This window comes from Squalius cephalus (assembly GCF_949319135.1).
Source record: "Squalius cephalus genome assembly, chromosome: 1".
Classification (NCBI taxonomy): domain Eukaryota; kingdom Metazoa; phylum Chordata; class Actinopteri; order Cypriniformes; family Leuciscidae; genus Squalius; species Squalius cephalus.
This window is the reverse complement of record NC_137122.1, coordinates 66,804,907-66,829,352: the sequence shown is the minus strand read 5'-3', so window position 1 is coordinate 66,829,352 and position 24,446 is coordinate 66,804,907. Positions and strand designations below refer to the sequence as shown.

At 37.8% G+C, this 24,446-nt stretch overlaps 2 protein-coding genes across 2 annotated transcripts in view; both read right to left on the bottom strand.

Annotated features, from left to right (window-relative positions):
- The window catches only part of LOC307159631 (uncharacterized protein), a 732,752-nt gene that overhangs the window by 34,316 nt on the left and 673,990 nt on the right, over positions 1–24,446 (bottom strand). The gene's annotated exons all lie outside the window — the stretch shown is intronic.
- LOC307159665 (NLR family CARD domain-containing protein 3-like) overlaps positions 14,498–24,446 on the bottom strand; it is a 29,418-nt gene continuing 19,469 nt past the window's right edge. Inside the window, exons 9-11 of the mRNA XM_079873148.1 lie at positions 18,337–18,510; positions 15,878–16,051; positions 14,498–15,184 (exon numbers count right to left, since the gene is read on the bottom strand). Of these exons, the coding sequence (XP_079729274.1) occupies positions 15,010–15,184; positions 15,878–16,051; positions 18,337–18,510 (523 nt within the window). The 3' untranslated portion in view covers positions 14,498–15,009. The remainder of the gene's footprint in view (positions 15,185–15,877; positions 16,052–18,336; positions 18,511–24,446) is intronic.

Below are 24,446 nucleotides of genomic sequence, written 5' to 3'. Positions count from 1 at the left end.
TTACAGAGAGCCTGTGATCTGTTAGACATAGTGTTCGTGGGCACTGGGAAGCGGGCACTCTCACTATGTTGGAAGCACAATCGACCTGAGTCGATTTTATGTGCGCGAGCCCTAAGTGTAGGGCTGTGCTTATGTGTAGTGATGGGCACTGAGGAGTGGGCATCGAGACTACATTTATAGCACCATCGGCCGTAGCCGGGCAGAATGCCTGCGCTCGACCCCGCTGCGGTGTTTAACCGAGCAAGGGAGGGCTGGGCGAGTCCCGTAGGACATATAATGACCGTTAGTAAGTGTGGGCGCGGGAGAGCGGGCACAATTACTGCAATGAGTGCACTGTCTGCCTGAGCAGTGTGAATGCACAGGTTTCGTCTTTACAGAAACCACAAGGCATGCAGAACATAGTGTTTGTGGGCACTAGGCAGTGGGCACGTTCACTATGTTGTGTGCGTGATTGACCCGAGTCGAATATATGAGCGCGGGCCCTGTGTGAAGGGCTGTGCTAATATGTAGGGATGGGCACAAGCAGTGGGCATCTTCTGTACACATATAGCATCATCGGCCGTGGCCGGGACTTCGCTCGTGGGCTGCAAAACAAACACGTCTGCAGTTGCCTCTCGGGGAACAAACAGAGTGATTTGCATTCGGCGGCATAAATATTTTCTGCCGGCAGACCCGGGATTCGAACTCGGATCCTCTGCGCGAGAGCCTAATAATCTACCACTGGACCACAGTGAAGATACATAGACAAAGTCAGCGCGAGTATTATCCACACTGGCGTTTGCTTGCAGGCATGTACCACGTGCTCGTGGGCTGCGAAAACAAACACGTCTGCAGTTGCCTCTCGGGGAACAAACAGAGTGATTTGCATTCGGCGGCAAAATATTTTCTGCCGGCAGACCCGGGATTCGAACTCGGATCCCTCGCGCGAGAGTCTAATAATCTACCACTGGACCACAGTGAAGATACATAGACAAAGTCAGCGCGAGTATTATCCACACTGGCGTTTGCTTGCAGGCATGCGAGTAAGCACGACATGCAATACTAACATTTTCAGACGCCTGAAATATGCCAGAATGTGAGAAGAGTGGATATCGCCCGGTTTCAGCGGGGCTGAAAACACTCCATTCTCCTTTCGCCAGTGACGCACGGGAACCGTAGAAACGGCGTTCGGTTGCAGTCAAGCGGGTACTACGCGCTCGCTGTCTGCAAAATGCATCTCTGCAGTCGCCTTCAGGGGACTGACAGAGTGAAGCATTGGCGGCAAAGGCGGCGTCAACATGTATTCTTCGGCGTTTGCTGGCAGGCAAGCGTGCTATAACAGACTCACTTGCTGCAATAATATTTCCAGTCGCCGAACAGGGAACTGAGAAATATGAGAGAAAAGAGGTGAGACCGACCAACGGTGGGACTGAGAACACTCTTTTCTCCTTCGCCGGTGAATGACGCGCGCGGAGGCAGGGTAGCTTTTCTTGTAACGTAAAGAAAAACTAATCCCGCCGTCCGCTTCCAGGAAGGGCAGCCTCGGAAGGATGCCTGGCGAGTCCTCAGAGTCACCGTAGGCAATTGGCTCGGAGTGAGGGCATTTCGCCGTCAGCGAGCGCGAGCGCTGCATGAGAAGGCGTCTTGAAAAAGACGCAGCTCTTTTAGGGGTGAGTGTTGCAGCGAACACACACACACACACACACAGAAAACAGAGCAATATAGCAATAAAGGATATAGGCGTCGGAAAGCGCAGCAGGTACGGCTGTAGAAGGCGGCGTTGGCCAGCGGCTTCGAGGGCTCGTCCCGCTGAAGTGCTTGCTTCGAACGACGCTTGCTTCCGTGATCCAGCGATGCGTGCGCTTCGCTGAAGAGATTAAAATCAAGTGAGTCAGCCTTCTCGAGCTCCTTTTATAGAGGTAAGCCACGCCCGTTTCGGCGGGAAGTGGCGAGGAGGGCGCGAAGCGCCCTCATTGGCCTGATGTCATCTCAGGCCTCGCTCGATAGGCTTAAGCAGTTGCCGCAGAGCAGCCAATGAGCGAGCAAGCCGTCTCGCCATAGCTGTCTGCTGCTGCCGCAACGCGTTTTACATATATGAAAATTAAAGGATAATTTTTTGCTTCAGTGTTTCGTGAAAAGAGACTTTTCCCGTAGCGTTTTGAATAAAACGCAGTACGAGAGGACTCTCGTAAGAGAACTCGACAATTGACTACTTTGGACTTCGACCGAAATACAGGTATGTATTCACCCGTGTTCACTCTGAAGGAATCACTCACATTAGCTGGGCACTTGTAACTTTGCAAATTTTAAAAAGAGGATAACACGGTGTAGGCAACACCGATTTTTGTCGTTGTTCTCTGTACTGACAGCACTCCAAATGTACAAAAAAATGAGCTCAATGTTAAAATTGACCGGAGTTCTCCTTTAAGGGAAGATTTCACGACACAGGCCACGCGCACATTATTTTGTTACATTCGTTTCAATGAAATTGAATATCTGACGACAACTGTAAGTACATTAAATAAATTATGCTATTGACATTGTGTCTTTGCAGTGCATGTGTATTCACAGATTATTGTTATGATGCCAATTTGTGGCTTAATTTAAATTGAGCAGCAATACTGCTGTGGTCAAAGGGATGTCAAGCATTTATTTATTATTTATTTTAATGTTACTGAGGAATGAATTAAAGCATAAAGCATACAGTAGGCTAGACTCCATAAATATTCCTAAAGAGTGTTGAAAATTGAGAAGCCATAGCTTATGGATCCAGTGAATTACCCACAGCATTTATTCAGGGAATTTTCAACAAACATATTTATTAGCTAACAGGTATGAAAGCAACAATAAAAAATAAAATAAAAAATAGGCAAATGTGCATGCAGGACAGCTGTATTTGCCAACAGTGGAAGATCTGACCACACAGTCCCACCTTCAACATTCTGAACATTCAATCTAAGGAAGGGAGAACAAACTATAGACTTAAGTTACATGTTTATGAAGAACAGTTACTTGTTTTGTAATGTATATGTATACATTTTTCTTACCCATTGGCCAGTTTGGCCTTCATACCTATGCTACTCTCCATCTAATGTAGTTATATTAGTAAATAAATGTCACAGTTGTATTATCTTTTTAAGAACAATTTAACACACCATCACCCTTCATTGTGAAATTTTCACATCTCCTCTTTATATAATCACGCTCCTTTCTTGAGCAGCGGTCGGGATATTGGTTATCCTGCAAAGTTTTTGATTTGTCTAACTTTAATTGCGTCAATTTGCTGTGGCAGTATATGGCCTAACAACAATGACACTTCATTTATAGACCTTTTAATCTGTTCCTAACGGTTAGCAGACAACAATAATGAAAGCACATGATGTGATGGATAACAAGTAAAGAGAATATGTTAATGAGATTCATGGTACCAGTCAAATGAAGAGAACTGGCATAATTTAAATTTATATTACATAAAAAGATTGTGTCATATTTCTTTTGTTAAAGAGGTCAGCAATAAAGTAAACAATAAAGCATTTCCTCTTGTTTTTAGAGAGGGTCATGCTATTCGTGTGAGTGAGTGTTATACTAAGTGTCATATTACCACCACTGTGAAACTACAGTAAGAAGTTACGATGATATTTTTTTGAACACATAATGCACAGCCTAAAAAAGAAACAGAGCTACAATATCTTGTAGAAACACAGAGATATCAAAAATCTGCATATGTCTCTCATCAGTGGTGGCAATAATTTATTTTTAATCATTCATTCATGCAGGAGTGCATGCTGGGAGTTTTATACTGTCCTGGAACCCAGCATGCATTGCGACATGAAAGTTTTTACTGTCACCATTGTTGAGATTCATATGCTGTTTGTTGATGTCTGTTTGTGTCTAAGACAAGCAGGGGATATTTTAAAGCACTATTAAAATATTATTTCAATATATTATATTTGGTTTCTTACTAACGCTATTAACGTGGCTATAATTCCGAATGCTTGAACATTTATGTTATAATTATTCATATGTATGCAGTGTCATAGCTACATCTCTGAGCAAGTTATGGTTATTTAAAAGTACATGCACCATGTTACGAGTGAGCGAGCACACTGTGGTATGATGGCCGCCGTGTGCGGACGTCGACCTCCAATGGCCAGCAGCGCGCACAAGACATCTAGCCTTTATATGATATCTATGGTTATTACTGGTAAAGTTACCGGGTAGGCTACCGGACATTTTCTCACCGGTTCCCAACTCCCAACATCTGTGCAACTGTCATTGTACTGTAGCCTATGTCAGTATTGCATTATCTCATCTCATCTCACCAACAGTTTAATACTTAACCATAGACTGTAAAAAATATGGACAAAGCGTCTGTGACGTCACCCATAGACTTTCTGAAGAACGGTTTTGAAGCCGTTTATGGGGGGTGTGGGCGGCGCCATCTTGGAAAATCTTGGGAAATCCTAACCCCGCCCACCTTCTGACGCAGCGCACGTCACTCAGCTCGCTCTGCTACTCCGGTTATCTCTGTATATATTTTAGGCAACGAAATATGTTATAAAACACCATACTAACTCTTTTCGTTTTCATTTAAAGAAATCTTAAACATTATAGCCACACAAATGTGGTTCAGGCAACGCGTATTGATTATATTCACTGCACATAACGTTTGCCTATTTAAAAAAAACTAAATATAAAACACAAACCTGCCTCTTTTCGTTTTAAATATAATATAAAAATATTAAACATTTTAATATGGTCCAGGCAATGTGCATTTGTACTAAACAACAGATTTTGCAGTAAACAACATTACAGATCATATTCATGTATTAAAATTTTAAATGACAAAACCCAACCCAGTCTCTTTTTGTTAAATTTCAGTTTTATCAATATTAGCTATTATAAAAGTACAAGTAAAAGGTAAAGTTACAAGAAGCTATACAAATAAAGCAAACAATTCAGTCAAACATACAAAGTCAGCGCTCTGTCTAGTCTAACCATACAACGGTAAAGTTAAATAGCTTATAAAGTTATGAAACTTCCCCTCAGCCAAAACGATTGGCCAGGGAACAAATTATAGATTTACGAGACCAAAAATCGCCCGTTAGATATACACAAGACAACAGGGTGTCCGCGGGGTTGTAAAAAGTATTAAAAGGTAGTAAATGAAATTAGCCAAAATTAAGGCCATTAAAAAGTATTAAAAAGTAATAAATGTCATCTGTCAAGGTATTAAATTTTCGAACCCCTATCCAGCTAGGCCTATGAGTTTCAATTTGTGTTAAGTGCAGGCGTTTCTTCTAAAATTCGCGTGGATTTATTTACAGGTTGCGAGTAGAACCTGAGCGATATCATGTGACATGGTTTTTGTTCGCGCGCGCGCTGAAACAAACTGGGTAAGTTACCCGGCTGGCTTGCTGCCAAACCTGTTCGCGAGTTCGCTTCTATTTCAGTCATTTAAGAGACATCGGGGTTTTTACTGCATTGAATTTTTTTGGCGGCCGCCAAAGCGCATTTTTGTCCCGCCAAAGCCTTATTTGATCGGTGAGTAGCCTAATGTAGATGACTGCTGCGCTGACAGGGTGCATGACATGTTAACTGAAAGAATGAGCAGAGAGAAAGAGCCCCGGTCGCGCGCGCGCACTCTCTCCTCTCTTGCTCTCTCGCCCTCGCTCATATTAATCAAAATCTATTGACACACGATGGTAAAAGGTCGGAAGACCGAAGTTTCACGTGGCGCATTCGGATATTTATTTCTTGCATTACCGCTGGGTGTGAATTGTGCTAAAATACACTGCCTTATGTTCTCTGAAAAGCGTTCCGCCCATTCAGCTGACATAAACCACATTTTCAATAAACAAACAAAACTATCCAGTAATGAAATGTTTTCTGTGTTTGACACAAAACTTGTGCGATGTCCTAACTGCCGCAGGGTTCGAATTACAAAGTGGCTTTCGGGGGAGCCCTATTTTCCGATCCTCCCTGACTGATTTTAACGCTTTTGGTGCATGTTCGGGCATTTAAAACAATAGTTTTACAGTAAACAGTACAGAACGTAACGTTACTTGGTTACTTACGTAACCTCGGTTCCCTTACCTCGGAGATAAGGGAACGAGTACTGCGTTGCCTTGCCGTGCTATTTCTCTCACGTCAGGTGTTTTCGCTTCAGTCGATTAGATCTGTCATATTGCGAGTTTTCTCTGTATTTATACTCTTCTATTTGGCGCGCAGAGTCTGGCAGGTCGCCAAGCGCTCCTATTGGATTGCGTGCTTCTGCTTTCTCGCCATTGGTTTGTGCAGTTGCCTCAGCACAGCCCATCAGCGCTCTCGCCTGTGCTGCTGCAATACGTTTTAAAATAAAGGCTTCAATATTCTCGAGAAAAGGAGTTTTCCCTTGTACAAAATGTACAAAAAAATGTACAGAAAATCAAAATCTATATGCGACACAAAAAAATGGACAGTGTTTTAGAGCTCCCCCTAAATGTCTCAAAGTAGGCTTTCAGGGGAGCCCAGGTCCTTTTCAGGGGAGCCGAGCTCCCCTTAGCTCCCCCGTAATTCGAACCCTGAACTGCCGGGATAGTCACACAACACGTAGACGTCCGCTAATGACACATCGCATAATTCACGAACTAATGACTCCTTTGAACCGATTCACTTTAATGAATGGTTAAAATAACTGATCTGTCCGACACTGAACTCAGGAGACGTCTGAATCGGTGTGTAACAGATCGGTAACATTTTATATGGTTCCATTTATTAAACTCTAGTCAACTACATTAACATTAACTATTAATAAGTTAGACTGCAGACTAGGGTGCATCAAATTTGAATGGGAAATTTTAATTTCAAAATATCAATTTGGCTGGCATTGCATTTTGTTCCAATTAACATAAAAATTACTTTTGCAAAGTTTTGAGGAATTTCATTGAGATTTAGGGGTGCCACCTAACACATGAACTTTGGCGAAATTACGAAAAATGTGCAATTTTTTGTCTAATTCCCAAAAGGTTGACCTGGAAATGTTGAGTACAGTGACCTTTTATACAGTAACATGTTCTATAGGGTTATCAAAGTAAAAGTTGTTTGTTTGCGCTTTGGGCAACTTGGGCATTGGTCAGAATTCAACTTTCAAGATTGTCCATTCATTTGTCCTATATAGACAAAATGAATGGAGGTCAATGGGACATGTTCACGTGGCCTTACCCTGTTAATTTACTGTAACAACTACAATGCTACTCTCAATACACATGAGACATCTACAGTGGGGAGAACAAGTATTTGATACACTGCAGATTTTTAAGGTTTCCCTCTTACAAAGCATGTAGAGGCAAAAAGCAAAAATCCAGAAAATCACATTGTATGATTTTTAAGTAATTAATTTGCATTTTATTGCATGACATAAGTATTTGATACATCAGAAAAGCAGAACTTAATTTTTGGTCCAGAAACCTTTGTTTGCAGTTACAGAGATCATACGTTTCCTGCAGTTCTTGACCAGGTTTGCACACACTGCAGCAGGGGTTCTGGCCCACTCCTCCATACGGACCTTCTCCAGATCCTTCAGGTTTCGGGGTTGTCGCTGGGCAATACGGACTTTCAGCTCCCTCCAAAGATTTTGTATTGGGTTCAGGTCTGAAGACTGGCTAGGCCACTCCAGGACCTTGAGATGCTTCTTATGGAGCCACTCCTTAGTTGCCCTGGCTGTGTCTTTAGGGTCGTTGTCATGCTGGAAGACCCAGCCACGACCCATCTTCAATGCTCTTACTGAGGGAAGGAGGTTGTTGGCCAAGATCTCGCAATACATGGCCCCATCCATCCTCCCCTCAGTACGGTGCAGTCGTCCCGTTCCTCTTTGCAGAAAAGCATCCCCAAAGCATGATGCTACCACCCCCATGCTTCACGGTTGGGATGGTGTTCTTGGGGTGGTACTCATCCTTCTTCTTCCTCCAAACACGGCGAGTGGAGTTTAGACCAAAAAGCTCTATTTTTGTCTCATCAGACCACATGACCTTCTCCCATTCCTCCTCTGGATCATCCAGATGGTCATTGGCAAACTTCAGACGGGCCTGGACATGCGCTGGCTTGAGCAGGGGGACCTTGTGTGCGCTGCAGGATTTTAATCCATGACGCCGTAGTGTTTTACTAATGGTTTTCTTTGAGACTGTGGTCCCAGCTCTCTTCAGGTCATTGACCAGGTCCTGCCGTGTAGTTCTGGGCTGATCCCTCACCTTCCTCATGATCATTGATGCCCCACAAGGTGAGATCTTGCATGGTGCCCCAGACCGAGGGAGATTGACCGTCATCTTGAACTTCTTCCATTTTCTAATAATTGCGCCTACAGTTGTTGCCTTCTCACCAAGCTGCTTGCCTATTGTCCTGTAGCCCATCCCAGCCTTGTGCAGGTCTACAGTTTTATCCCCGATGTCCTTACACAGCTCTCTGATCTTGGCCATTGTGGAGAGGTTGGAGTCTGTTTGATTGAGTGTGTGGACAGGTGTCTTTTATACAGGTAACGAGTTCAAACAGGTGCAGTTAATACAGGTAATGAGTGGAGAACAGGCTTCTTAAAGAAAAACTAACAGGTCTGTGAGAGCCGTAATTCTTACTGGTTGGTAGGTGATCAAATACTTATGTCATGTAATAAAATGCTAATAAATTTTTTAAAAATTATACGTGATTTTCTGGATTTTTGTTTTAGATTCCATCTCACAGTTGAAGAGTACCTATGATAAAAAATTACAGACCTCTTAAGTAGGAAAACCTGCAACATCGGCAGTGTATCAAATACTTGTTCTCCCCACTGTATACTCTGAATATGACATTGTCCACTCTAGAATACTGTTGATGTTAAGCTTAATAGCTTAGCTAACATAGATAGCAAACGGTTGCTAGCTAACGTTAGCTAGATGTAATGAGCACCAAATACCTATAAATATGACTTAAATGACTTATGAGTATACAAAGTATACAAAGACACAACTACAGATATGATAGTAATATGTAATAATACATACCCAACACAGAAAGATCACCTCAAACAGAAAGATCACCTCAGTTTTCTTGAGCTGTAGTATTGTTTACCTCAGATCTCCATGATCTCCATTGAGCACTGTTAACCACTTTATCCAACAAAAACAGATGTGCGGTGGCACCCCTAAATCATCATGTACTGGACAAATATTTTGCATGTGTTGTTTCTACATATATTGGAACACTTTTAGCACCCAGCCATATCAAAATTCAAGAATTGTGTTTTTTGATGCACCCTACTGCAGACTGCACTTCTACAGCATTAATCAATCTATCTTAATGCTAATTTCACCATTTACTAGTAGCCTACATTATTGAAATCAAAAGTTGTATTTGTTAACATTAGTTAATGCACTGTTAAGTAACATGAACAAACAATTCATGTATTCATGTATGTATACTACTAGTATTTTCAGGTTATTTATATCATAATGTGTAGAAACATTACCCCCAAAAAAAAAAAATCATTTAGTTTAGACTGGAGTGAGGTGAAACCAGAAAAAAAAGTGCAAAGCAAGTTATCTAATAGCTATTTTTTTATCTGGCAGCTAATTTTATTCAATTGTACAGTTTATGGTAGAAAATTACACTATTAGTTAAAATAAACTTTTTAATGCTATACTTTTTTATTCTACTTTTTGATATTGATATGATTATAGACCAAAATAATTATTAGGTCTAGCAAAGAAGGATTTTATCTTACAAAGCTATGAAATCAAGTGGTAAAATCACAGCTTAAAAAAAAAAAGAGGGCAAGAAAGGATCGGCCACAAATCTCTATCTGTCTCTGTGTTGGTTTTTGAGTCCAGGGTTGAAGTTAAGTTATAATCACCGAAATGTTTTATTATTTTTGGAAAGATATTTCATTACTTTATACCGCTACAGTTGCATCTTGAAGTCGTGCTGGTATTAAAAAATATTGTGAAGGTATTAAAAAAGGTATTAAAAGGTATTAAATTCAACTTAAGAATTTCTGTATATACCCTGGACAAATTATATCTCATGTTTAACCACTACAGAGACGCCAGAGTCAGCGGCAAACGTCCGAACAAATAGCCGAGGAAAGGCTGTTCCAGGCGGGGTACATGAGCGCCGAGCGCCGGTCATCGCTGGATCTCACAACTGGATACAATTTTCATAAATCTTTATAAATAAACCAGATTTGAGCTTTAAACAACTACATTCTTGCCTGAAAAACTCTTAAAACTACATTTCATGATACAGAAACAGTAGTATTATATTTCAACTGTATTAAAAAATGGCGCTTCTTATGTTGTCATTCTCCGTGGCGCAGCCTAAGCTGTCAATCAAGCGGTCAATCAAAGTTAACCACGCCCTTATTTGTCATACATTTTATATCTAAATACGATCTAAACTAACGAGTTAGAAAAACACAAACATTGTCAGGCACTCGGAACCTATCGAAAAATACAATAAAAGTCCATGGGACCAACCTGTAAAAACATGAATTTATGCTGTGAAAACGGAGATTTTAACATGGTGGTCTATAGACATTTGCTCCCTTTTGGGACCTCGCCCTAGCGGATTTTCGATGTATTGCAGTTTTTCGCACTTCCGGGTAGGCTTCATTTTTCAGATCAGAATGTTGCCGCTTGTACTTAAACTCACACATTCAAACGTAGTCAGAGAAGGGTAGTCTCATCTTTCTCTCCGACCACATATACGTTCCAAAACACTCAAACTGCGCTGCTTTCACAGATGCTTTCTTTACTACTCCATTAATGTGCCGCCTCATTTTTTAGCTAAAATCCAACGAAATGGCAGCCTGGGTTTAAATGTCAAAGAACAACAGTTTCAAAAAACAAACAAACAAAAAAAAAAAACGCAAAGACCCGGCCCCTTTAGTTACTGTTGCTATGTCCGACAAGCTACACCGCGCTCACGCCAAACCATGATCTCACGCAATGAAAAACATCGCGCAGCAGAGACACTGACAACACGCTGACAGACAAGACAGTCCAGGTTACTTTTGATATTAAACAAAGTCTCAACGTTAAAATTTTGTCATTTTTAAATTTTAATTTAAATTTTAAATTTAAATTTTAAATTTTTTAAAGAAATTTAGACTACCGTAACCGTTTTGTGGCTCTGTAATGTGTCTTGACAGATCGCTGTGGTGCCTCAGTTAAAGCTGCTCGTGAACCGATCATCTCTTCCTTCTAGTTAATTTATAGCATCAAATAAACATGAATGAACATAAGTAGTAATGTAGTTTTAACTGCGGAAAGATGTCAGTAGGCTTACTCAGTACACTCTGTTTTTTCAAGTTCAAATCCTCCAACGTTGAACTCTCCTGACTGCTTTGTCGGACAAAAAAAGGCGGATTCGGGGGATTATGATTGGCCAGATCGCCTGTCAATCAAACTCCCCGCGAAGGGTCGATTCTCATTGGCTGCCAGGTAGATTGACAGTGTTACCCACCAATTGCAGAATTCACCCGCATTTGGCGTGTGGTCGGGTGTTAATTTCAGGCCCTGCCCATGATGCCGTGGGAGAGGAGTTGTCATCGTTATATTCGAAAATGGCAGAAAATGGAGACGGGGCTGTTTTCAAGTGTAAATACTTTACAAAACACTTATTGTTTCTTTGTGGTTAAATTGTATTTGTTTAACATCATATAAGTAAATGATTGACTTGTTAAAAGTTTAAATAATGTAAATCGAGGGTACAATTTTGTGAATTGGCTGCAAAATTGACAATTTTATCATTATTATTACCGAACAGAACGAGCTAATTAACACTGTTTTATTTAAACAACGACGTTGTTTCGCAGTTAAATGATAGTTACAAAACTTTTATTTTTATTTTACAGCAATTTTATTTCTCCTTTACCAGTGTTGATATGTAATATGTGTTGGCTACGTAGCAAGCTACTGTTATCAAGTGTACCTCAACTTGTCCATGCAACATTAATATTAATGTAATAATATGGATTGACCATGGTTCATCACTAATGTTAAATTCTGTGTTGATTTTGCAGGGGGCTGATGAACACACCTGTGTTCTTGTAGAGTGGAGAGTGGCTAATGAAAGGGAGGAAAGAAAAGAAAGAGCGACTAGAGCATGAGGAGAGACGAGAACAGGAGGCCAGAGAGGGGAAAGATTCCTTCAGCTTTTAGAAATAATTGCTAAAAAAAGTAATAATAATAAAGAAAACAAATGTTACACACTCTCTTTCCATTTATTTGTTAGTAAGTTCATTTTGTCATGCTGTTTTAGCAAGTTTTATTACAAAACACTTACTTTCCCAGGGATTTACAGTTGTAAAGTGTTTAATATGTGGAATTGAGTAATTAATATTTTTAAAGTGTGTTGTGTGTGCACTTATTTTGTGGCAGATTCCAGATGGTTTTTGAAACTAGCAAATTGTAGGTATATCTGAATAATATGAGTGCCGCACTATAGAGAAATACCCACACACTCCAGACACCTTTAAAATGTATTTGCTTTATTTCCATATATTATTTAACTTTTAAATGGATACAGAATACAAAGCTTAAAACAAAATCACAAAACTTTGGCACAAAGTAGTATAATAGAGCTTAAAGCACCACCAAAAGCAAAAGTTTTAAAACGTCGTCTTGAGGGAAGAAAATGAACGTCAGCAGCTTCCGTAAGGTAACCTTCACAGGTTTCTAAACGATCTAAAGGGACTTTCTTACTAACAATCTCATTTGTAGGGCATCACTTTAAAATAATTCAAAATCTGTTTCTTTAAAAGCATGCGTACTACAAGATAGTAATTTTTGGATTTCCACTTGAATTTTTCCTACCCAAATTTAAAGTAAATAATTTGTAAAAAATTAGGCTCAAATATGTGATATGTAGCTAGAACACCAGCACCTCGATGTGCTTTTTTTCCACCCATGGTCGCAATCAGTGACTGGATGGACTACCATGAAAGTCGGAGGTCGGAGCGGAGGTCAGCTCCATCTTTAAAATATAGATGAAGAATTGGCGCAGTAGGTTGTAGGGCTCACAATCTGTAAACGTGTTTATAGTTTTTTTTTTTGTTTTCTGTGTTGGCTTATTTATAAATATAATATGTATGTATGTATTATATGTATATGATCCATTTCTTATGTGTGTGTATATATATATATATATATATATATATATATATATATATATACACACACACACATATATACACACACACACACACACATATATATGAATACTTAAGATGTAAAAGCATCTAAGTGCCATCTGAAAATTTCTTCTAGTTTGATCATTTTTATCAAGCTTGTATGTTTATGTTCAGTTATTTCACTTTAAATGACAATGAAAAGGACCTATTAATTGTCATTAAAGTGAAATTACTGAACCTAAATATACAAGCTTGATAAAAATGCTCATTTTAGAAGATTTTTTTTTCTTTTACATCTGAAGTCTTCATGTATACACATGTATATGAATGTGTGTGTGTATATGTGTGTATTGTATCTGACCTCAGTGTGTTACCCTACCTGTATATATTATATATACAGTGCTATGCATAAGTTTAGACACCCATACTAAAGTTGACTAAAAAGAGGAATAAAAAATCATCTTTTGGAAATTGAACTTAATTTAAAAAATTAGGAAAAATCCAACCTTTAAGGACACCAATTTTCTTTGTGAATGAATAATGTATCGTAAATAAATAAATGTTCTTCCTTAAAATACAGGGTGCATAAGTTAGTACACCCCTATGTTAAATTCCCATAGAGGCAGGCAGATTGTTATTTTTAAGTATTTTTTTTTTTTTTTAGGATACTATGCATCCTGATAAAATTCCCTTGGCCTTTGGAATTAAATTAGCCCCACATCATCACATAGCCTTCACCATACCTAGAGATTGGCATGGTTTTATTTCAGTTAGCCTAATAGCTAGTTTGATTTGCATTGAGAGATGATCTTATGGAAAGTACCCCATGCCAATCTCTAGGTATGGTGAAGGCTATGTGATGATGTGGGGCTATTTTAATTCCAAAGGCCAAGGGAACTTTATCAGGACGCATAGTATCCTAAAAATAAAATAAAATAAAAATACTTAAAAATAAAAATCTGCCTGCCTCTATGGGAATTTAACATAGGGGTGTACTAACTTATGCACCCTGTATTTTAAGGAAGACCATTTATTTATTTACGATACATTATTCATTCACAAAGAAAATTGGTGTCCTTAAAGGTTGGATTTTTCCTAATTTTTTAAATTAAGGCATTAAGTTCAATTTCCAAAATATGATTTTTTATTCCTCTTTTTAGTCAACTTTAGCATGGGTGTCTAAACTTATGCATAGCACTGTATATACACACACACTGCTTGTGATATTGCCATCCATGAATTAATCAACAGAGATACACGCATACTATTGATTCATTCATGTTTATTCATTGATGGTAATATCACAAGCAAATAAATTACTTTTTCCTTACCAAAAATCAGTATCTGTCATTGTTCACAGGTTTATTTTTTTTTTTTAGGTAAAATGTATTGGCTAAATGATATTTAACTTATTTGAGAAATTACACAAAAGCTCTCGACAAAGGCGTGATCTGTGAGCAGCTGACCGACGACTCCTCTGAATTGTGAGCACGAACGACGTAAAAACGCAGACGAAAGTGGAAAGAACTAAAAACATTGCTCTAAGTTGCTGCAGTTAGTGGAATGGGCTCTTTAAATTTTTGCGCTGATGTGACCGCGCATGTTACGTGACAATACCAACCGTAATACCAGTACGTCCTGACTCCATTCATACTACCCGTATTCATTCTATATAGAGCGTACTTTTTTAACGGTCGCGAAGTACGTTCTAATTTAAATGTAGTGCCAAAAGTGCCATAATCATGTGACATTCTGGGGATTTTTCAAAAGTGGGGTTGCAGCTTAATAGTTTAATTGACTGTTTAATTGTATTACTTTAAATTGTTCTGTCTCTGTGTGACTGAGGGAAAAAATGCTTAAAAGAAATATAATAAATAAATGAGCAATACTCACGTCAGTGTGTTGAGTTGACAGTGTTTATCCTGCAGTAGAGCAGCGATCTGATTCACTCGTGTGTCTCCTAGTTCATGTCCACTCAGATTCAGCTCTCTCTGGAGTAACGGGTTTTTACCCACAACTCTATTCACATACTGACAGGCTTCCTCAGCAGCAGGACTCACAAACCTGCAGAAGAGGCAACTCAGGTATCAATGAATGTCCACTGCATTACAAAAAATGATTGATATGATAAAAAACGTAATTATTGTTTTAAAGACAAGCTTAAGTTAGTTATTTAGATATCAATTTTTTCTTTAAACATTTAAATACACAAATAAATATATATTTAAAAGAAACTAGAGCAACACTCAGTCCTTAAGCAAACATAAGCATAAGAACAGAAAGGTCTCACAGAGCAGAAGGGCAAAAGCTCACTAGATCATGATTTTCAGTATGAATACAGAGTGTGAAATTAAGATCTTTCTGTCTTTAAAGCAGGAGGAGTGAGAAACGTCAGCACAGAGAAAACTGGCTTGTGAAACTGCATGTTTGAGAACATCTGGAGACTCATAGACCTGCTGTAGAGAGATGCAGTGAATCTGGGCTTGATGGAAAACTATTATTGTTAATTATCAAGGTATACTCCTGAATGTCACACACATATACTGACCCATAATGTCTATTTGACCTGTAGCTCGTATCACAACTAAACTGTGTTACGGTTATCATCATCATGACAGAACCTGCAGCATCTGATCTGATCTTGATCATTTTGATGCAACAAATTGTACAGCTTATTATATAACTAAAATAATATATTAGTTATGAATATTTAGCCTGCATATAGCTAATTTAGTTAATTATTTGATCTCGTCTCACCTCAGTGTCTTCAGTTGACAGTCTGGATCCTGCAGTAAATCACTGAGCTCCTTCACTCCTGATTGTCCAGGATCATTTCCTGTGAGATCCAGCTCTATCAGGTGTGAAGGGTTTGATCTCAGAGCTGAAGCCAGAGCTTTATAACCTTCTTCTGTCACACTGCAGTTAGAGAGTCTAGAACAGAGAGGAAAACATTCAGCTGATTAATCAGTTAAACCTGAACAATATAAATCCTTAAACTGAATTTAATTTTATTCTTCATACAAATGTATTGAAAGTCAGTTGCAAAAACTGACAATTGAATATGGAGGCAAACAAAAGGCTCAGTGAACTTTAATATGTTAGACATCAACATCCCTTTCAAGATTGCAATTAACTAAAACTGTACAACTCTGAAAGTCTATGATCTGAAAATGGTCGGAAAATTAGAAAATTAAAGTTTGGGAATGGCCCAATAAAGTCCAGACTTCAATTCCATTAAAATGCTGTGGAAGGACTTGAAACACAGCTCATGTTGGAAAGCCTACAAATGTCACTGAGCTGAAGCAGCTTTGCAAGGATGAGTGAGACCAGGGGCGCAACTACCCAGTGTCAGAGGGGTATGAAGCAACAAATTTGGCCAACAATTTAACAATTCTTTGAGTGGTGGAGTTGAAACGGGTTACATGCTTATTTCACAGATAAGAATAACATTTTAATTTGATTTAATGATTATTTAAAGTTTTACTTGGCTTTTTCAGCCACACTTCAGAGAACTTTAGAGCGCTAATGTCTGTTAACATGAATATTGGAAAGCCTCCAAGCACAGACATCACACTTTAAATTAGGGCTGCGCGATATTGGGAAAAGATTACATTGCGAAATATATTGCGATATTGCGAGCCATCAATCCAGGCTATAAGATTGCTTTAAAACTTTCACAGAGACCTCAAACAGAAAGCACAAAGCCTTTCTTTAAAGCGAATTTCGTTTTGTATTAATTGTATCTTAATTTTAATCAGTGTTTCATTATTCAATTTCCTAGATTTAATAAATAAAAAGTAAATATAGCAGACAATAGATAATCACGACACGGAGGCGCCAGCGCCAGAACTGGAGCTTAAGCTATCATCCATGAACCGAAACTCAGCGTATAAGGTAGCCTACTCGCCTCACACACCTTAAAAAAAATTGAAATATATCTATCATCTACAGAAATCTCTACTTTTAAACAGAACCATTCAAAACAACATAAAACTATGTAATCCATATGAAATGTGCATTTCTCTCCGACGCGTTCACTACTGCGAAGATCGCGAGTCAATATCGTCAACTTCATCTTTGCAGCCGACACAGAAAACACTTGTTTATTGATAAACAATTAAAATGTCTCATTGCAATATTTTACATACTCATAATAATTACTTTTGCTGGTTCTTTGTGACAGCTTTTAGGTGCCGTTTACATGAACGCGTCTGTTGTATTACAAATTTATTAAATGTTTTAATTTAGATTCCAATATAGACTGAGAAAGTTTAGCAGCGGTTATGATGATTGTATCAAGAGATTCCTGCCAGTCCTGTTCTCTAAATGAGTCAATTCCTGAGACTCTCATCCTCACCCTTTGTCATTATACATTTCCTGACCAGTAAGCTCAATGTACAGCTGTGCTTTTGTCTCTGTGATCATGTGAAGGTGTGGGTGATACTGTAAGGCTGATTGGATCATTTGAATGATAGTGTTATGCTGATTGGGTCTGTCTCTCTTGAGCAAGATAGATAACCTGCCAAACTGGTTTTCACTTGATAGAATCAAATCATCCCTATGCTTTGTCTTGATTTTGTCTCCACCTCCAAAAGCCCTCCCCCTTGGAAGGTATATAACTTACAATGTATAATCTTTGAGTTAGATAATGTTGGACGAACCGCAACCACGCTCAATAAAGAATAACTTTGTTTGAACGTGATCCCAATGTCTCCTGGTCTCTGCTTCGATGAAAGAAAACTTTCCAACACGTCACTGCATCAGCACCGAAAACATAGAGAGTTTCTTTTTTTACCAGTTCTGTCTAACAAAGTATTAGATATGACTGACAGAGATTGTAAACTAATGAAGACGGAGAATGTGAGTGAGCGCTGTGTGATCAGGCGCTGGTGTTCTCAGCACTGCCCGTCAAAATAAAAGTCCAGAGCACCGTCAAAATAAAAGTCCCGCTTCCAACACATCGGCCAATCAGAAAAACGTATCGGCCGATGCCGATATTTTAAAAGTGCCAAATATCGGCCGATATATCGGTCGACCACTAATGACGATGATGACTAAACAGGTGACACAATTGAACTGATTATGATGGTAACCATAGAAAGGCAAATAGGAACCAAGCAAAACTGTACAACAAATTGTACAGCTTATTGTATAACTAAAATAATACATTAGTTATGAATATTTAGCCTGCATATAGCTAATTTATCCCGTCTCACCTCAGTGTCTTCAGTTGACAGTCTGGATCCTGCAGTAAATCACTGAGCTCCTTCACTCCTGATTGTCCAGGATCATTTCCTGTGAGATCCAGCTCTATCAGGTGTGAAGGGTTTGATCTCAGAGCTGAAGCCAGAGCTTTATAACCTTCTTCTGTCACACTGCAGTTAGAGAGTCTAGAACAGAGAGGAAAACATTCAGCTGATTAATCAGTTAAACCTGAACAATATAAATCCTTAAACTGAATTTAATTTTATTCTTCATACAAATGTATTGAAAGTCAGTTGCAAAAACTGACAATTGAATATGGAGGCAAACACTAAAACTGTACAACTCTGAAATGGTCGGAAAATTTGAAAATTAAAGTTTGGGAATGGCCCAATAAAGTCCAGACTTCAATTCCATTAAAATGCTGTGGAAGGACTTGAAACACAGCTCATGTTGGAAAGCCTACAAATGTCACTGAGCTGAAGCAGCTTTGCAAGGATGAGTGAGACCAGGGGCGCAACTACCCAGTGTCAGAGGGGTATGAAGCAACAAATTTGGCCAACAATTTAACAATTCTTTGAGTGGTGGAGTTGAAACGGGTTACATGCTTATTTCACAGATAAGAATAAAATTTAATTTTATTCAATGGTTATTTAAAGTTTTACTTGGCTTTTTCAGCCACACTTCAGAGAACTTTAGAGCGCTAATGTCTGTTAACATGAACATTTGAAAGCTTCCAAGCACAGACATCACACTTTAAATTAGGGCTGCACGATATTGGGAAAAAATTACATTGCGAGATTTTTTCCCCAACGATATATATTGCGATATTGCGAGCCATCAATACAGGCTATAAGACTGCTTTAAAACTCAAACAGAAAGCACAAAGCCTTTCTTTAAAGCGAATTTCGTTTTGTATTAATTGTATCTTTATTTGAATCAGTGTTTCATTATCCAATTTCCTAGATTTAATAAATAAAAAGTAAATATAGCAGACAATAGATAATCAGGACACGGAGGCGCCAGCGCCTGAACTGGAGCTTAAGCTATCATCCATGAACCGAAACTCAGCGTATAAGGTAGCCTACTCGCCTCACACACCTTAAAAAAAAAAAAACAGGAAAACATCTGTCACAGAAATCTCTACTTTTAAACAGAACCATTCAAAACAACATAAATGTAATCCATATGAAGTGTGCATTTCTCTCCGGCGCGTTATATACAGATGGTGGACAACCAGAATGCCAAATACCACCACGGCGAAAATAAACCAGCCGCATTTCAAAGTCGTTCCCGAAATGACCGCCAGGTGGCGCAAAGGGACATTGTGCAAAACAGCAGCAATTGCCGTATTTTAAAATGTAAGTGAGTTAAATATAAAACCCTAAGCCTAATAGGCATATTTTTCATATATATAAATAGGCCTATTAGGCTACAACAGAATAGAACCAAAGATAGAATCAATTTTAGAACTGAAAAAATAGAATCAAAAGTTAAAAATAGAGACGATATTAGGAGCAATGTCGCGGAATATTTTTACTATTCTATTGAGGAATTAGATAAATGAAGAGCTATCGTGAGCGATACAATTGCATAGTAATTTATAGTGATTTCAAAAGCAGTCCTTAAAAAAATAAAATACATGGAGTAGTGTGGCATAATTTTTGAGAGATTACGCGGAACGCGTTTTAGTTAAGATCCTGGTTTCAATGCCCTTAATGTATATAGGCTAGGCTACTGCTTTAAAAAAATGTCACAACGCATTTTGAGATTGTTTTGAATTAAACATTGAAGTTTAAAATGTAGTGTTTTGGCACACCAGGCCGAGTGGCGTTAGGCATTGTTCAAAAATCAGGTTTTATTCTGGCATGTTGAATTGGCGTTAGCATTTTTTTTTTAGATTTATTAGATTTAGATTTTAGATTTCGTTAGATTTATTTTTCTCATAACAGCTAAAATAACTTAATATATGCCTTGTCTTAATATGACCTACTTAATATAGGCAATAGGCATATAATAGCCTATATAATAAATTAGCAAAACTTGGCCACTAAATATTTAATTTTCAATTATTTTAATTATCACAATTAAAGTTTTAATTTTATTAAATTGAACAAGCGCAACAATCAGCATTTAATCAAATATTCTAAAAGATGTATTATTAATAATAATGTTATTTCAACATAATATTTCGTTTTTTCGACATAATGTGTGCGTGCAACAAGCAAGATGTGTATTTGTAAATCCGGTGATGCGTGCATTGATTTTTATCAATAAACTAGTGTTTTCTGACAGTGTTGACTGCAAAGATGAAGTTGACGATCGCCATATCGCACCTAGAGAGAAATGCACATAAAGACATAATCAGAGAGTAGCCTTTTTCTTTTCGTTTTGAATTATTTCGTTTGAAGACATTTCAAGCTTTGTGTATTTGATGTATTTATCATGTCTGTGTGAGGCATACGCTGAGTTTCGTTAAGTTAGGAGGATGAGATGCGCTCCAGCTGACGTGCAATGCAAGTGACCGCGCGGGCGCCTCCATGATTAGTGTCTGTTATATTTGCTTCTCTTACTTATTTAAATCCAGCCAATTGGTTGATGAAAAATTGATTAAAATTAAGATATAATTTATAGAAAACGAAATTCACTTTAAAGAAAGGTTTTCTACAAAACAAAACTTAATGAAGTGGTCAAAATCATGTCTGACCCACTCCATATCCATCTCTCGATATAGCCTAATGCATCCTATCTTACTCCTGCTGTTCACTTTTCATATTCAACATAGATGGAAAAAAATAACATTATAATATTTTAACAAATATGATACTAAATGAGATTATTTAATGGCTACAACAGTATAGTAGGCCTATAGACTTTTTTTTTTAGAATAGAATTTTGCTGTGCACTTGCATATTAGTGTCAGCTGGGAAGGAAATATAGAGACCAGACCTCTTGGAACTTTAATTGAATACATAGCGTTGGTAAAGCATACTGAAATTACATCCCTACAAATTTATTAGGCCCTACTGAAAATAAATGTATCGAATTTAAGCAAAGTAGCCTAAATGTTAAGACTGTAAGCCCTTTGCTTTTTTACGTAGCCTATAAAGGACTCTTATAGCCGACTTTGTGTTAATTTAATTTGTAGAGGATTTTTTTAACTCAAACATTAACACTGAAATAAATTAAACTAAATTATTGTAAATTTTTTGGCACACCACGAGTGGCGCTATGCATTGTTCTAAAGCCAGGTTTTATTCTGGCATGTTGAATTAGTGTTCGACAAACGCGGCGGCGCGTTCATTTGAATGAAGAGCGCTTCTCGCTCGTTTGAGCGAACACACACTGGAACGTTAGGCCATGTCGCAACGAGTGAATCGTGGCCGAGTGGTTGAACTTACGTTACGATCATTTAGATGACACGGGTTCGAATCCCGAACTAACTTGGACTACTGATATTTTTATATTAGCCTATTAATGCATTTTGTAGTCTATTGTTGATGCAGAGAGATTTGTCTAGTTCTAAAACAGTTTTTTGCTAGCCTATTTACAAAATAAAATCACCATGCATTTCCATTTTACACTAAGGAACAAATATTATACAATGACTTTACTTCTGTAGCCTATAATAATTCCAATCGTAATTTCAAAAGCAGTTCTGTTAAAAAAAAAAAAAATTATATATATATATATATATATATATATATATATATATATATATATATATATATATATATATATATATATATATATATATGGCGTTTAAACGTTTTTTTTAACGTAAGCGTTTAAACAAACAATAAAATCAGAACCAGTATTTTGTTGCGTTCATGGCAGTAATGCATCCACGGCTTTTCAAAATGTCACAAAGCGTTTTGAGATTGTTTTGAATGAAATATTGAAGTTTATAATTTTTGGCACACCACGACGAGTGGCAAACTCTTTGTTTTGTTTTGCAAACTCAGCTAGTCTGTGGGGGGTTTGGAGAAGGCAATAGTTGCTTTATCGTGGGGGTGCAGGACAGAGGTGTTAATGTTCCGTCTTTCATATGGAGAGTGTCGGAGCCAGCCTGATGAGCAGGCAAAAGCTAAATTCTTCTAAGGATTAATCTCAAAATCTCCAAAAGTCCATAGCCTATGTACAGTAGGCCCTATATCTTATTAAATTATATATTGTAGTTTTATTGATTGTATTTAAAGGTTTTCCACACACAATTTCAATTTAGCAGATACAGAGCTCTTTAATTCGCGACCCACCTCCTTTTATTGTGAGGTGAATTCAGCAAGGCATGTTGTATCTTTGAAGGAACAAAAGCTATTTGTTACAGTTTTTTCTTTCGTGATTTGTGTGGATGACACACAGCGACATATACAGTATTATCAGCTGTATGGTGTTTTTTACGCTGAAATGCTTAATTTCGAGAAAGACCCGCCACGCGCAGTGAGGGAGACCAAACCTACTAAAAAAATATCCAGCGCGAGAGAGGCAAAAAAAACGCCTGTTCTTAATTTATGTTGCTTTGAACTTTTTTCGTTTTGTACCGTTTTAATTTTTTAATTTAGCTGCAATTTCTTTGACAATAGAAATTTAAAATGTTGCAATAATAAGATACTGTGTTTCTTATTTTGCATCACAAAGGGAATAAACTCTATCGATGCAACCCTGTTTAAATAAATAAACTGTCCCGACACTTTATTCATACCTTGAAATGTGCGATGGGTTTTCAAACTTAATTAATTTTCTTTTTCTTTTACATTTTCATTGTTTATTTTTTAATTGAAAGTAATACTGTATTGAAAGTATTTTTCTGATTTGTTCGATCTGTTTTGAAAAATGTATTCCGTTGCTATGGCCGGGTATCACTGGCAGTCATCTCAATCTCGTGAATGATTCACACACACACACAAAAATAATTTAGCAGATTAAAGACGAGCTTCATCATCTTCATTTTCTGGTGCAATCGGCTTACAGTCTTTTTTCATCAGATGTGTCGTCTTTGCAGCGGCACAACTGGAATGTTGCAAATTTATGTTGTAATGTACAATTGATAATTAAACAAGACGATTGACTTTAATAAACAGATGCATATTTAAGCATCAAGAACGGAAAAACATAAACACTGTCGGCTACACTGAGATTCGATCTCAGATCGTTTGAAGCTCCGAGAGGCTATTGTTAATGCATTGACCACAGAGCTATCGTCTGAATAGCCTAGGTCTACTACTGTTTGTTCGGGATTTGAACCGATTTGAATTCGGCCACGAATTTGTTTTGTTTTATTTTGTTTTAAATGTATTTTTACATATTTTGCTTTCGTTAATGTTAACCAATTCTGTTGTAGCATAATAGGCCTATATTTCTTTCCTAAAAGTTTGTTTTATTCTCTGCTTTGTTTGTTTATATTTTTACATATTCAATCAGTCTCATTTTTGTTCAAATAATGAAAAAAGTTTTTTTTTTTTTTTTTTTTTTACAAGATCTTTTTTTTTAAATAAACAGATAGGAAACTTACCTTTTAAAATGCCGCAGTTGCTGCTGTTTTGCCCTGTCACTTGCGCCACCCGGTATAGCCTAGTCATTTTGCGAACGACTTTGAAATTCGACTGGTTTATTTTTGCTGCGGCAGTAATAGGCATTGTGGTTGATTATTTATTAAATAATTCAATTGATAATCATAACAACATGTAAGCCTATTTAATTCTGAATATAACAAAGAATGCTTAAACCGACTAAAATCGGTTAGTAACTGCAAGTCCTGAAAATGTTTTAATTTTACGGAAATGACAAGTAACCTATTGACATAGCCTTTCTAAATTATAGAAAAACTGGGCACACAATTTTAACGTGTCTACTTTGTTTAAATTTAATGAATTTGAATTCCTTTAACCACAATATTTATCTTGAATTTATATGTGGCCTCTCAGCTCAGATTACTGCCGCGGCAGATTACGTCATAAAGAGAATAAACTGACACTTTTCAAAGTCTGTGATTACAGCGCCACTCAGCGGTAAAAGGCAGCAAATACACATCCGAATTTTGCCGCCGCGGGAACGGCGGCGGTAAAAGTCTCATTCTGGTTGTCCACCATCTGTATAATAAAAGTAATAATTACTTTTGCTGATT